The 16,165-nt window shown below is 35.5% G+C and overlaps 1 protein-coding gene across 1 annotated transcript in view; it reads left to right on the top strand.

Annotated features, from left to right (window-relative positions):
- The window catches only part of ctnna2 (catenin (cadherin-associated protein), alpha 2), an 845,686-nt gene that overhangs the window by 638,125 nt on the left and 191,396 nt on the right, over positions 1–16,165 (top strand). Inside the window, 1 exon segment of the mRNA XM_056456768.1 lies at positions 9,578–9,730. Within this exon segment, the coding sequence (XP_056312743.1) occupies positions 9,578–9,730 (153 nt within the window).

Raw genomic sequence — 16,165 nt, 5'->3', positions numbered from 1 at the left:
TCTCCAGAGCAAGACAATCATTTCTCTGGCATTCTCTACTCTGCCCTAAGACCTCTTCATTGACGGGGAGGGGGCTTCGCTATCAGACTCATTTACAGACATGACAGGAAGATCAAACAGCACATCTCCGCTCTCTCACTCATTCCGTCCCTCCGCCCCCTTTGCTTTTCAGATGTCATTATTAATATTATATGAGCGCTGTTACCTCATTCTGATTTGTATTGGCTGCCTTTTCTGCTAACCAGGTACAGAAGGATGTTTATCCTGCAATTGGCCTTGACGTTTTAATAATAAACATTGAGCTCTTGACTCATTTCTCTAGACAATTCAAATCTTAAGATGTACAGACAAACTTTAAGACACGTGTGATTCATTATTGATAATTGTAGTTTGCAGTGTTGTCTTGTTATCCGTGATTGCTAAAGTCTGTGTGAACTGGAAGTTGCTGAGATTTTTATTTAAGTGTGTTGATGTGCTTCCAATAGAAACAGAATATTTATTAGGGAGCGTGGGTTTTTTGTGCATTACTTCTTTGTAATAAACTATGGGAAAGAAGGGTGTGATTAAAGGAGCACTTCACTTTGTTTTTTAAAACATGTTCATTTTAATTTTTGAATCATTTTTGAAACATTTGAAAAATTTTTTAATCATTTAAAATTTTAGAACCATTTTTGAGTTTATTCAGGAAATCCTCTGGTCTGTCAGGAACACTTCAGGCTTAACTTAGCACAAATCATTGAGTTGGATTAGACCATTAGCATATTGCTCAAAAAATTCTATGCTGCTGTACCATGGCTGGAGCAGGTGATATGCTATTACAGAGCACTTGAAAATAGTCCCCAGTTAGGTACAGCAGTGAAATATGTATTCACCACATTACCATTTTTCTCAAAAAACATATTTCTAAAGGTGCAGTTGACTTGATATTTTTGCCAGATGTTGGTAACAACAAAATAAATCCATATATGCAAATAAAACAAATCTAATTAGTTTACGAATTAGATGATACTTAATCAAATGAAATTATTCAGTGAAAAATTATTGAACACATGAAGAAAGGAAGGTGTAGAAAGGCAGGTAAAGCCCAGACAGCAGCTGACATCTCTCAGTAGTTCTTCAGCAACCCTCTGCCTTTCATCATTGTAAATTTTATTAGCTGCTTCAGTCCAACATCTACCTTATCAGGATAATAAAGATGAAACCAGGGTGGACATTTCAGCGAGACAATGGTTCAAAACACAGCTAGTTAAACTCTCAAATGCTTTCAGAGAAAGAAATTCAAGCTGTAGAATGGCCCAGCCAATCACCTGACTTTAATCCAATAGAAGATACAAATTAAAGATCAAGATTTTTTACATTTTGTTGAAGTCTGTGAAAAAAATCTGACCTAAGCAAATCATGTGACTTAATTCTCCATAGCTGTCATGACCAAAAAGACTTTTAAATAAAGTATTAAATACGTTTCAGTGGTTCGTTTAATTGTTATTACAGATAACTTATATTTCAGATTTGTTTTATTTTTATCTTTGATTTATGCTAAGATAAGCAAAAAAAGCTCTCTTCAAATCAAGAGATTGATTTAGTGAATGAGATTGGTGGGGATGGGTGAACATTCTCACTTGTGTGTGTCACACACCTTCACACACCTTATTATTTCACGGGAAATTCACCTACACTATTTAGCTTCTCGTTGTTTGTATCTTAAGCAGCTACAGCCTCTCACGTGACAGCAGGGAATGGCACAGCCTATCACAATGATCATATGTGTTTGGGGGGGGCGGTGGGACCCGAGGAGAGAACGTGATTTAACCCTTTCTGCATTTCTAGTTTAATATTGACGGCGCAATTTTAAAAAAAAAGTGAATTAAATTATTGATGGGGACATTTTAATAGTTGGGGAATATTGGTATGGACGCATCCCCTCCGTCCACCCTAAATCTACGCCCCTGACTCCATGTAATTTGTAAAATTTACCTATTCCAAAAAAAAAAGTGGAAAAGGAGTGTTTGTTTAAACGTTCAAGACACCCTGGAGTACTTTAAAAAAAAGAGTTGAATCAAAAGAGGGGGGTTTAATGGCCCTTTAATATTATTAAACTGACATCAACAGAAAAGGACTGCCGCTCCAAATTTGGAAGCAATGGTCGGACTTTGATTGAAGATTACCAAATCAAATAATTGTATAAGTTTTCACCTAAACAAAAGCAATAGTCACTAGAATTACATATGGACTTTAATATGGGAAATATAACAATACATTTTCTGAAATGAATGTTTACATAAAAATGTGGTGGAGAATGCAGGCAAAAATCAACATCATAATGAACTCGAATTAAAAAAGTAAAACATCTGTCGGCTTTGTTCTGAGCCTTAAACTAAGTAAATTACAGAAGATTAGAATAAACAAACACTGGCTAATCTCATCCCTTAAGATCTCCCCCATTTTGTGACAATGAAAGATTTATCCTCCGCCCGGATTGGCTAAGTGCACACTTTCTTCCTCATTTCGTTTTGTTTCCATTTGAGTTTGGCTTGATTGAGTTTGCTATGCTGATTTTTATACCGGCGATTCACTACCATATGGATGAAGAGAACAAAGGATTAGGGAGAAATTGGGAAGAGAGGCAGAATAACAGAGAGAGGGAAAGATGACAGGTAGGATCACAAGATTTCCATTTTTTCAGTCCCTCAGAGCAATTTAAAGCAAAGCACTTCCTCTCCTCGGTGTTTCCAATTTTTGACTTGCTGTTTTTGTAGTCTGCAAGGAGTCAGCGGTGCACTCCATTCGTCAAGCTTTTTTTCCAATTTAGTCTTGAGATTACATGACTATAACTTCAATTCTCTCTTTGAAAAAGACATTAGGCACGAGCGGTCTCACTGTGGGCTACTTGTTGTCTTTGCTATGCTGTTGGAAAACTTAAGCTATTTTTTGTGAAATAATAACATGTTGGATTTTACATGTTGGCACTTTAAAATATGGAGTAAATTGAATAAAGGTTTAAAGGTCTGCAGCCAGAAAATGAGACTTTCCCAGTAAACAGAAATTAATCTCGCTGGCATAATGATGATAAGATGCAAACGGAAATGACCCTAAAATGCCATGGTCGATGTCAAAGGAAAATAATTATGGCTTAAATAATCTTAATAAAAAAAAGCTGAGACGGATGACTTGCTCTCAAGCTCCGTGAGAACTGGGAAATTAATTTAAAGAAGGGGTGGAGGGGACTGGAATTCCATCACATAGAGTCCCAGTTTAAGATTATTAATTAATATGTTCAAGTACTAGTAACTGTTCTCCTTTTTTACATAGTACATTTGTACACATAACTCATGTGCACTCTATATAAATCTCTAGTTTTTTTTTTTTGTTTGTTTGTTTTTTTAGGGCGTATCTTTAAAATGATACATTTTGCCTACTATTTTTCCCCTCAATGTAATTTTCCCTAGGGGGAACCCAAACCATTATGAAGAAAAGCACACATCCTTTTCCAGAGGTTATTAGAGAGAGAGAGCCAAGGTTCATTAAAACATTTCAATTAAATCATCGGCACACCGGGAGAAGGATCATTACCTACGAAGTGTGCTCTGTTTTGTGAATTTCATGCTCAGATGGCCAAGACCTCCCCCAATAGGTGCTGTACGGTGATTGAAATGATGACGTCCTCATGCTTGGCTCTGCTTTAATGGCCTGTTCCACACCACAGCCTGGTTTTAAACTTACTTGCACGCCAATGAGAAGGGCCAAACTTTACACATTTACACAGTTGTGGCTTCTATTAAGTAACTCCCTGGGGTCGCGTGTTTCCTTGGGTGCTCCGGTTTCCCCAGCCTGATCTCATGAGAAAACGTAAGTATTTTACGTTTTGCCAGTTTAGTGGCTAATTCGTACGAGTTCAGTCGTACGAAATTGTACGATTTTTAAAAGGAGGCGTGGCACCTAACCCCACCCCTAAACCCAACCGTCATTGGGGATGAGCAAATCGTACTAAATTGTACGAATTAGATTGTACGAATTCGTACGAATTAGCCACTAAATCAAAAAGTTACGAATTGCCGTGAGATTGTGTTGGTTTCCCCTAAAGTCCAAAGACATGCGCTATAGGTTAATTGGATGAACTAAATTGGCTGGCGTTGAATGAATGAATGCGAGAGTGTATGGGTGTTTCCCAGTGCTGGGTTGCAGCTAGAAGTAAAATATATGTTGGAATAGTTGGCGGTTCATTCCGCTGTGGTGACCCCTGATAAATAAGGGACTAAGCTAAAGTTAAGTGAAGTTTCACAAACTAATTTCAAGAGGAGCACGTGATATAATCGAATGCTGGTCTCTAATCTGTTATCATTAGTAAACCAATCGCATCATTCCAAACTCACTTTAAATAGCCTGTCTAGCCTTTTTCGCTTATCTTTGTTTTTTTAGAAAAATCCCCCTATCCACCCCATCTCCCCTTTTCCTCCTTTACCAGGGGGAGCTCTCGAGAACTACCTGACCTAGTATCCCCTTACATGCTTATTGACCAGGTGGGAGCTCAGTGATATCCGAGCTCTGGATTCTCTCCTGGGACAGCATACCAAACCTGCTAATAGTGTCAAGCAATATTTAAGTGTGAACTCTTGAAATGAATGAATGAGTTAAACTTTACTAATGCATTATTAAAATCCAAATTCATGCTTATAAACATTAGTTAATTAACTAACATGAACTCACAATTAGCAACTGTATTTCCATTAACTGACAGTAACAAAGATTAATAAATAATGTGACTGTTACAATCCCTGGGTCGTCTAGGGGAGTGGGGTTACACACTTGGACTGATGATCAGGTTAAAACAGAAACTCAAAAGTAAAGTGTGCTCCAAAGTAAGGACGGACAACAATAACTTGTGTACAAATAATATTAATTTATTTACAATTGGTTATGGTGAAACAGTGAGTGAGTAAAAATTCAATTTACAATTTACTTTTTACTAAAATTCAATAAACTGAATTTTTAGAAAGAATGGCTGTCGGTGGTGCTAAAGAAAAGAACCAATCAAAACCAAAGCAGTCTTGCTAATAATCAACAATAATCCCCTCTAATCTAATCTAGTAAACAAATGGTATGAAGAATAAATCTTCAAAGTCAATGAGGTCCTACCTAATCTTCACTAACTAACAACTTGATTAAAAATACAAGGGTTGGCGCACACCCTCTTACCTATCTAGACAGTTGTAAACCTACGTGTTGAGATGGATGTCTCGTGACTTACTTACCTACCAGCCTTTCTAACCTCAGTGACAAACACAAGGGTAAGAACAGACATCAACAAAATTCAAACAACAACAGCACAGTATAAATTTAAAAAAAAGATGTACAATGTCAACAAACGGGGATATCAGAAATACTAGCAAAAAGCACAAATACAAACCATCAAAGCGAGCCAAAAGACTGTCAAACTGCTGGAATGTAGAGTTTTTTAAAGGAGGGGATTGGCTGAAACTGGATCTAAGTTGCATAGCTGTAACCAATCAGGATGAAACTGCCAAATGGAAACTGACAAAAATAAATGTTACTTGATTTCAGTCATTCAAAGTATTCATTAACATGAATAATAATTGTTATTTATTTATTTATGTATTTATTTATTTATTTATTTATTTGTTTGTTTATTTATTTATTTATTTATTTATTTATTTATTTGATTGTTTGTCTGATTGTTTGTTTGTTTATTTGTCGTGTTTTAAACTTCAAATTTGGGTGAAAATTAAAAAAAAAAACTGCCCTAAAGTAATAATTTAAAAATCTACCCAATAACTACTTTGTCAAAAATTGCTGGCCAAATTTGGATTGAAATAACCCAATAGCGTATTGTTTGCTCATAAGGTGCTGATTTGATAATATAACATCATAATGTGATGGGAAATGTATATTTATCAAATAAAAGCTTGTCAGGTTAATATGTTTTGTAAAATGTTTCCTTTCTCTTTGAGCTGCAGCTCTTTAGATAGACATAGCAAGACATAATGCATATTCTGCAGGTTGAGTTTCCTGTTCTTGCGTAAATGTCTTCCTTTTTGAAACCTACATATTATATAAAATTGCTATCAATACAGGTTGCCTTTTAGTAAATTTTTTCTCTTGACTTATAGCCATTGGTTGAAGATATTCTCACACCTCAATGTGTATAAATAAGCTGTACTTAAAAATGTAAAGGATTGGACAATTGGTGAACTTCTCTTAATAGTTCCCAGTACTCCTGAACTCAAAACTCATAATAAATCCCACAACAAACACCATGATTTTAATTTTGTAGCCAAATTATTTGTTATAGACTGTTGGACTGAGAAAGAGCGGGAAAAATCCTGACATGTCCCCTTTAAAAGGCGGCTTAAGTTCTGACTGGCCAAGTTTCTTGCCAGTGATGGATTATGCGTCGTCTTTAGCCATAATTCATCATTACTGTCTGCCCACCAAAGCCTAGCTCAGGGTTTTTAATTGGTTAAGATATGTGCGCGCCTCGCTGAATGATAATTATTGCTTGTTAGGAGTGTTTCCCGTCATCCATTAGAGGACATGTGTCGTGGGAATCTACCTAGTGCCCCATTAGAAGAGCCTACAATGCTCTTTCGGCATTTAGCTGTGAATTATGCTGATGACTGCGTGATTGCGTTAGACTAATAATTAGAGTAAAATAAAAATAGCTGATGATTGTGTAGCTATAAAATTAATGATAGTTGTATTAATATTTGCAAATCAGGATATATATTAAGCTTTTCTCTTAGCTCGAGGCTAAATGCATGCCTCTGTGTTATAAGTTGATGTGATACTGGCTTATGCTCAGGGCTAGTGACCAAAAGGTTGCTAGCTTGATCACCGCAATTAGCAAGCCGTGAGCTTTTAGCATTGTGCCCCTAAGCAAGGCACTTAACCTCAAGTTGCTTGCTATTCCTTCCTTGTCTGCTGTTTTCTTTTTAGGTGCTGACAAAGTTGTACTTTTACTTGCTGGCTATGCCTAGACATAGAATCCATGTATTCTGTAAGCAGTAAAGTATGATAGGCCGTGACTTATTCACAATTCAGCAAGCTCTCAAACACCTTATTGCTTTTATAAAAATGTTAGCACACAATATCAATATTAAAGCAACATATGTATGCATTAATGTATTACTGCTATCTTTTTGCTATAGAGAAATAGTCATTCCTGGCAGGATAACAGTAATAGAATCAGTAATAGCCTCATCTGATTGAATAAAATGCTTGAATAAAAATGAAACTACGAATATTTATCCTGCGCTGTCCTTTCTTTTTAACAGCTTACATTTTGCCTTTATTAAATGGTTAGTTTTCTGTCTTTTAGTTTAGAGTAACATACCAGAAATAAAATCCTTTAATATACAGTAACATTTCATCCAAAATTGGGAAACTGTGGGCTAGGAATGTGGTGCAGTGATGGACTAAATCTTTGGGTGACGTGATCGTAGCTTTGTTATAATGTGAATGAAACAGAACTGTTGACCAATTAGCTTTAAAAGTCCCGTGAAGTGCTTTGAAATGTGCATTTTTAGTTCGATGTTTGACGCAATCTCAACTAAAACACATAGAGAGGGTGGGACATAGTGAAGCTCCTCCCCTTATTAACAAAAGCCAAAAGTGTTTTGTTTTATTACAGGTTGAGCTCAAGTGCATCAAATGAAAAGCAAACGAAAAGCAACTTGAAGGGGGCGGGGCATGTCAGATGCTAGAGAGCATTTGATTGGTTATGATGTGATGAGAAACTATAGTGGGAGGTGATGTGAATAAAACTGTTGATCCATTTGGGTGGAAGTGACAAACTACAAGCTTTACATGTTTATTTCAGTTTTCTATCTTCTAAATGCGAATTTTGTCACTGTTTTGGATCACTTTAGATTTTAGATATCCTAAAAATGAATATTACTGATACTAACGTCTAAACAACTTTATTTTAATGAAATGACCATATTTGAAGCAACATAAATAATATTTCATGAAAAAAGAAGATTTTATTTTCTGGTTTTAAGGCCTCTTTGATATCACCATCTTGAAATTTATCATTTGGAAATTACAGCTCGGGCAGTGTTTCCCACAGGGTGGAGTGAGGCCCAGGGGGGTGAAAGAAAAATGTAAATGTACTTTTCAAAGTACAATTCTCAAATCTGGTTCACTTTGAGAAGTGAGATTTAGGGCCTTAGCCCATTAAATTTCTAAATTTAAAAAAAGTATAATAATAAAAAAGTTAGATTGACTTAAACATTAAAATTAACACAAGCATAAATTACATTACATTACATTCTGTTTTAGGAAATCAAATAATTATATAAATATTAACCCTCCTGTGGACGTAAGTGTCAAAAATTAACCTTGACCATTTTAGCAGTATAAATCTAAAACTAAATTAAGTTTTTCTTTTAACTTATATTTATTTTATTTTTTTTTATTTATTCATTTTTATATATTATATTTCATATTTTAACACTTTATTATTATTATTATTATTATTATTATTATTATTATTATTATTATTATTAACTACTAGAATTATCATAGTCTTATTGCTATGTCAAATTTTCATTCACAGCTTCTGTTGAGATATTAAATATAAGCTTTGAATGTCTGCGATCATATTTAATTAAGTCGTCAACCTAAAATTACTATCTTTTTGGTAAAACTATACATATATTGGTATAAATGTACAGTTCTAGCTACAAGACCACCTACGAATGTCTACGCATTACTTTCATTTTCACTTTGACTAGCTTATTTACATCACTGAATTTGCTGTTTTGAAATACTTATCTGAAGTAAAGTTATGTTTTTGCCAAGCGAATGTTATGTTTTTGGTAGTATGAAGTTGCTAGGCAACAGAGGCATGCATATTTAAAGTAACGAGAAAAGAAGCAAACACCAAAATGCAGAATTAATTAAATGTAGAATTAAAAGTCTTTTGTTTTGTAATTTTAATAAAATATCAATGTTATTAAAAAATACAAATTTTAGGAAAAGTTAGGGTATTATAGATATGTGTGTTTTATAAACAAAATAATAAAACACATAAATAATAAAAAAAAAATGGACAAAATGACCTCAGTAGTTCTAGTGTTAACACTTCTGGCATATGGTAAACAGTTGTCTTGGGTGTCAATTTTACCAAGTAAGATGGGAAAAATGTATCAGGTTAGTGTGAATCTGTACAATAAATAGAAATAATTGCTGTTGTTGTTGTTGATTGCAACCATGTATTTTAAATAACACACTTCCAGTGGAAAACTCACATTAAGTTGGATGTGAACGGTGTGATTGTCCGGGTTTTGCAGACACTCTTGAAGCATCTCAAGTGTATTGAGTGTTTACATAACAGTGCTAATGCACCTACCTATAAATGCACCTTCTGTTCAGTCACATTGCGCTCCATCTAGCTGTTTTTATCGCAAGAACACTCTTAAGCTCTCCATTAGAAAAGGTGTTAAACCTGGAGTGCACTGCTTGTAAATGCTCAAAAGCAGGAGCTCTAAGTACAGGTTCAAGTGCTGGACAGTTTGTGTAGGACAGAAGCTGATCCCAACTCTTTCTCTCTTTTCTCTAGCTAAGGAAGGCCGTTATGGACCACATATCCGACTCCTTCCTGGAGACCAACGTTCCTCTGCTGGTGCTGATAGAGGCGGCCAAAAGCGGAAACGAGAAAGAGGTTAAGGAGTATGCGCAGGTCTTCCGTGAACACGCCAACAAGCTGGTGGAGGTGAGTAACATATAACACTCCTTCACTTCATTCCCTCGTCTCATTCAGTCTGATTCTTATCTGGGGCACCGCAGGCCACTATCAGTCAGAGCACAAGGTGGCCTTTAGGAAGCCATCCGCCGAAGCCCAGGCAATTTAAAGGCAGAATATGAGGCAGTGGAGCTCAATTCTGTAATGACAAATTTGTGTTTGATAACAAGGATTTGGATCACAGGGGGATTGACACCAGGGAATGGCTTTAACATTTTTCCCCCCACCTGTTAATATCTTTCATGACTCGACTTCAAAGTTGTGGTTCATTGCTATTATCGAAAAGCATTATGGTGACTGAGGAAAAATGGCTTCTTATCTGGAGGTTGGTGTTAGAAGTTGATATGTCAAAAATGCAAAAGGGCGTATAATGCATACTGAACAGAAGTTTGTGCTTGAGTATCACCTGAAGGAGTATATTGTGATCTCTCACTCACTTCTCACTCACTAGGACCCTTTTCAGATTCATGGCTTTGTCAGCAGCAGAAGTTGTCATAGTTGGGTAAACTTGGAAAACACTGAATATACACAAGTATTGTATTGTCATCAATCCCAGTTGGAAGAGCAACAAATAATAACTGGACTTCCAGTTGATCATTTGGAAAAGTGGCAGAAGGTAGATTTTTCCAATGATTGATCTGTGGAAAGGCATCCTAATCATCACAAATACTACAGAAGACCGCATGGACCCAAGATTCTCACAGAAATCAGTCAAGTTTGGTGAAGAAAAAATCAAGGTTTGGGGTTACATTCAGTATCATTACATTCAGTACATTCAGAATCTTGATGAACTCTGGGAGTCCTGCAAGAACGTTTTCTTTGCCATTCCAGATGACTTTATTAATAAGTTATTTGAGTTATTTGAGTGAATTGAATTGAATTGAATAAGTTATTTGAGTCATTGCTGCGATGTATGGATGCAGTCATCCAAGCTCATGGGAGTCATACACAATATTAATTCTTATTCCACTGCACTATGACTGTCCTAAACAAATAATTATTTGGGAAAATAAGCATAATCTATGTGTAGATGTCAAATGGGCAACGATGTTTGACATAAAATTGCATTGCATTTTTGACATGTTTTTTAATGTATTGTTGATGTTTTTGCCTCGTTTAATATCTCTCTTGACTTCAAAGATGTGGTTCATTGCTATTATTGAAAAGCAATATGGTGACAGGAAAATTGTCTGAATGGTGAGCGTGTGCTTATCTGGAGGTTGGTGTTAGAGGTTGATATGTCAAAAATGTAGAAGGGCATACTGAACAGAAGTTTGTGCTGGTGTTAGAGCATCACTTGTAAGAGGATAAATCCTTACCTCTCACTCACTTTTGCACACACTAGTATAAACCTTTTTTATATTTATGGGTTTATGGGATTGCAAAATATATATATTGCAATCCAATTTGCTCAAATAACAAAATAAAAACTCCACGATGGTGTTTTCACTACTTTAAAAAAATACTAATAATAAAAATGATGACGACAGCAAAGAAAAAGAATAGTATTAAACATACTATCTTGCTCATGCCCAGTGGACACCCTCAAAACAATGTCAAAAACATGCTGACATCAATCGGCAACATCAAATTAACATAAAAAAATAAAAAAAAACGTCAAAAATCGATTACAGGATTGTGAGAAATTAACTGTAAAAATTAAATGTAAGAAATTAAATATAAAAAATTAACAGAGATGTTAATTTGTTGTCATTTTCACATCAAAGTAGTTCACATGCATAAAATGAAGTGAAAACTTGGAATTTGGAACTTCATCTTTTAGATGAGTAAAGCATTTCTTATGTTATAATGCTTTTTGTGTCATTATTTGAGGTCAAAAGGACATCAATGTGTGGATGTTAATGTTTCGACATCAAATTGATTTGCAATTTTGAGTTTTTTTGACGCATAGGCATTTAGTAGTTATTTGTGATTTGATGCAACGATGATATAATACAAAGTACAGCTTCATAAATGTACATACATTTTAAAAAATTGAAATATCAAAAACTTTGGAGGATTTAAGATGCTGATAACTGTTAAAAAACATCATCACCATCATGTGAAAAGGGTCTATCGACTTTTTCAGCATTTGTACCTTGTTTATTTTTTTGTTCAGTGTATAAAAAGGAACAAACAGTACGCTATTTCATATCGTATGGTCCATGCACTCTTAAACAAGGGTTTCAAAAAGCTGCTCACGAAACCCAGATATTATGTTTGCTGTCAAATCCTGTGAGTGGCATTTAGATGCTTACTTTACAAAAGTAGAGCTTAAGGAGCAATCTGATTTTGACTCAAGAACACTGGATTCAGCACTCAATTTTGAGCTTGGTATCAATAATGTAACTGATCCGACAGAGCACTTCTCTGTGATTCTAGAGAAATAGGAGAACTTTTAACATCAAAGTTACAAAATGCTCAGCATTACTGTTCTTGAATTGGACTTGGTAAAATGATCACATGCAATTAACGTCAAATCTTTTCGGAACGATTTATTATTGTAATGAATGTGTGTTTGATGTGGTTCTTGTTGAGGCTTTTTGAGCAGCAATATTTATTTGGCCTTGTGAATTAATCAATTTGAGCAATATGCAAATAATAACTGAAAATATGCACAAATGTTCTCTTATTTGTATGCCTAACATGTCAAAAAAACTAAACCAAATGAAACATTGAATCAAAAAATGATACATATATTTTTCGCTTTAAAAATGGCAAAAATTGGAGGGCAAAAAGCTCAAATAGTTTAAATCACTGCGAATAACTGTTGTTTTTAACGTATTAATATGGTACATATTGAACAAACTCTTTTATTGTAAAAGGTGTTTAAATTTGCAGTCTGCCACTGTGAACATTAAGCTCTGCCTATTTTAATGGCAGATTTGATAGGCTGTATTAGTCATTTTTGCACTCACAAAATGCTTGAAAATGGCTGAAGCAAAACCATCCTAAACGTGTAAGTGATAGACTCTTTTAAGCCTTATTTGAAAGTTGGAGTTTAAAGCTTGTTTAAAAAGTTCAACAAAAAAATCATAGAACTTTTTAAAAGTTCTTGCAATGGTAGCTAGATTGAAACACACATTTTACCCACAGAACATAAATGATTAACTACATGTGACAAACAAAAAAAGTAATGGTTAACACTATTTGTATTTATAATGACACTGTTATACACTAATTTTTTCAATTGGTTAAAGATTAATAAAAAAAGACCCACTATATTTCTTATCTTTATGCTATTCAGCAGTCATGTGCACCCACTGACAGGTAAAATCTGCTGCTGACATTTTGTACAGTATTGCCAAAGCATTTTAGATGTATAAAATATGTAATATATAAACATCAAATAAATACAATGTACAGCATGATAAAAAAAACGAACTTAAAAAAGGAATAAAAACAGACAATATGTCTAAAAAGTATAATAAAACAAACATAAAAAGATTATTTAAATGGAGATTATTTAAATAAGGCAAATGAGTTGATTAACCATTTTAAATGGTGTGCAAATATTTTTTAGTTTTAGATGTCATTTCATTCTCTCCAAGTATATAGTAAAGTTTTTCTGAGTTGTTTAGATTAGAGAATGAAATCATTAATGTTTCTCTTGCTCTAGTTGTCTCTTGCTCAGTTGTCTAGTGCATGCGGCTCGCGGTCAGCTGCGAAGCCAAGCAAATGTAGATTTAAATAAATAGGTAATGCAAAAATGCAAACAATTAATGAAAAATTTAGAAAGCGAAAACAGAATCACAAACATTTTAGGAAATTAACGAACCCCTGCCCGATGCATTTTTAAGTCCCAAAAAGGCGCCCCTCTGTGGGTCTGCAGAGCACATGACTGTCTGTGGGAGTGTTGACAGTTCTCGCGCACACTGAACGATCAGTAGCCTATGAAACGGCTAAACAAGAGAAGATTTTCCACTGGTTAATCTATCGCAGATGTTTGGTTAATGGATGGGTACAAAAAAAGTAAAAGGATGATAATAATAGTAAAATAAAATGTCACCAAATATATTTGGGTGGCTGTTAATTGCCTGGGTGGCCTGACCAAGTAAAGTCTATGTGTGAGAAGCACTGTATATATAGAAAGGAGAACAGACAATTCAAACATTTGAAATATAATAATCATAATTCAGGCAATGCGGTGGCGCAGTGGGTAGCGCTCTCACCTCACAGCAAGAAGGCCACGAGCCTCAGCTGGGTCAGTTGGCATTTCTGAGTTTGCATGTTCTCCCTGTGTTTGCGTGGGTTTCCTTCGGGTGCTCTGGTTTCCCCCACAAGTCCAAAGACATGCGGTACAGGTGAATTGGGTAAGCTAAAATCGTCAGTGTGTGAATGAGAATGTATGGGTGTTTCCCAGTGATGGGTTGCAGCTGGAAGGGCATCCGCTGTGTAAAACAAATGCTGGATAAGTTGGCGGTTCATTCCGCTGTGGCGACCTCAGATTAATAAAGGGAGTGAATGAATAATTATTGATTTATTTATTGATTGATTGATTTTTTTACTTGTAAATGAACATCTTAAATTTTTTTTAAAAAGGACTGTAAACTTACAGACCGTAAACATTTGCACCTATGTATAAAAATAAAAATATGATTTATCCACCTCTTTTTCTTTTTGAGAACATCTCCCCAAAATGAGTTTTGTCAGATTAAAGAGCATTCCAGGGACATTTTCAGCAAATTTGTCCCCAAAGCATAGCTAAGGTTAAGAACACACAGAGAGAGAGAGAGAGAGAGAGAGAGAGAGAGAGAGAGAGAGAGTTGTCCTGAAGGGAGTGTCGTTCTTTGACTTCATCAAATAAAATGTTCCCTCACTGGTATGATCTCAGAATAAAGAACAGCCGAGCGGCTCATGTCCGTTCCTCCAGCCGATCAATAGTCACTGTTTCCTGCTGGGGTCAAGGAGTCTGATGAAATAGAGGTCACACGTCACAGTTTTACCCTGATGCAATGTCTATACTAATGGGAAAAAAAGAAAAGAAAAATCTCTCTCTCTCTTTCTCTCCCTCCCTCTCTCTTTCTCTCTCTCTCATTTTGGATAAAGCTAAAATGGCCCTCTATATCAGCAGAAGAGATGAAATTGTGCAAACAAAAACCTGTATATAATGTTGGAAGGGTGTTTGCTGCTATGAATAAATCAAGGTATTTAACTATTCGGCTCGTTTTACAAAGCTATATGTTTAAATATTTAAAGGAATATGGTGTCATGGAAGAGCTTTGAATTATGTTATTGAACATTTTTAATCTTTGAAAAAAAATGTAAGAAATTGATAGTAATTATAAAGTAGGCTCTCATACTCTCTTTCACTCTCTCTCTCTTCTAAAGTGTTTACATTAAGACCATTTCAATGTGGTTATGTTATTGTCCCATGAGCATTTCCTGCTTGTTATCAAACTATTTCATAACTGTAACAAGAGGCAATTCAATCATAACTTAATGTTAAAACAGCTATCTTAACATTATTTATCAATATGCAGCTCTTTTTGCATTTTCTGAAGCACTAGAAATTAAAAAATGTTAAACAGGAAATACGCTGGAACCATTGTTTTTGTTTACATCCCTCAAAATGATTTATACACACTTTATTAGGTGCACCTGTCTAACTGCTTGTTAACGCAAATTTCTGATCAGCCAATCACATGGCAGCAACTCAATGCATTTGGGCTTGCAGACATGGTCAAAATGATCTGCTGCAGTTCAAACCGAGCATCAGAATGGGTAAGAAAGGTGATTTAAGTGACTTTAAACGTGGCATGGTTGTTGGTGTCAGATGGGCTGGTCTGAGTATTTAAGAAATTGCTGATCTACTGGGATTTTCACACACAACCATGTCTAGGGTTTACAGAGAATGGTCCAAAAAAGAGAAAATATCCAGTGAGTGGCAGTTCTGTTGGCGCAAATGCCTTGCTGATGCCAGAGGTCAGAGGAGAATGGCCAGACTGGTTCAAGCTGGTAGAAAGGCAACAGTAATTCAAATAGCAACTTGTTACAACCAAGGTATGCAGGAGAGCATCTCTGAATGCACGACACATCCAACCTTAAGGCTCGTACACACCCGGACGCTTTTCGTTTGCGTTTATCGTCAGCATTTTTCGAGACTTTTCCGGATTCAAACCCAAGCGATTTTCGCTGGCGTCGAGCAGAAGAGTATGCAAAATCTCTTTGACGTTAGATGGCGCTACACAACTTTAAGCTTTTGACACCCGCTTGTAACACAGAAGAGGAAGAGAGAAAGTTGACACGCTTGTTGTTAAAGTTACTGGCGATTCGAACAAGCATGGATAATTCAAGTAGCAGCTCCAGCTCTAGTAATGAAGAAATGATTATTGTTCACGAGTGCAATAAGCTGCTCCACGTTCATATCGCCTCTGAGCATCTTCTTCAATGTGCGCTCGCATT

Source organism: Danio aesculapii, chromosome 1 (assembly GCF_903798145.1).
Source record: "Danio aesculapii chromosome 1, fDanAes4.1, whole genome shotgun sequence".
In the NCBI taxonomy this organism is placed as follows: domain Eukaryota; kingdom Metazoa; phylum Chordata; class Actinopteri; order Cypriniformes; family Danionidae; genus Danio; species Danio aesculapii.
Note: the sequence above shows the minus strand (reverse complement) of the source record. Positions and strands in the feature narration are given on the sequence as shown.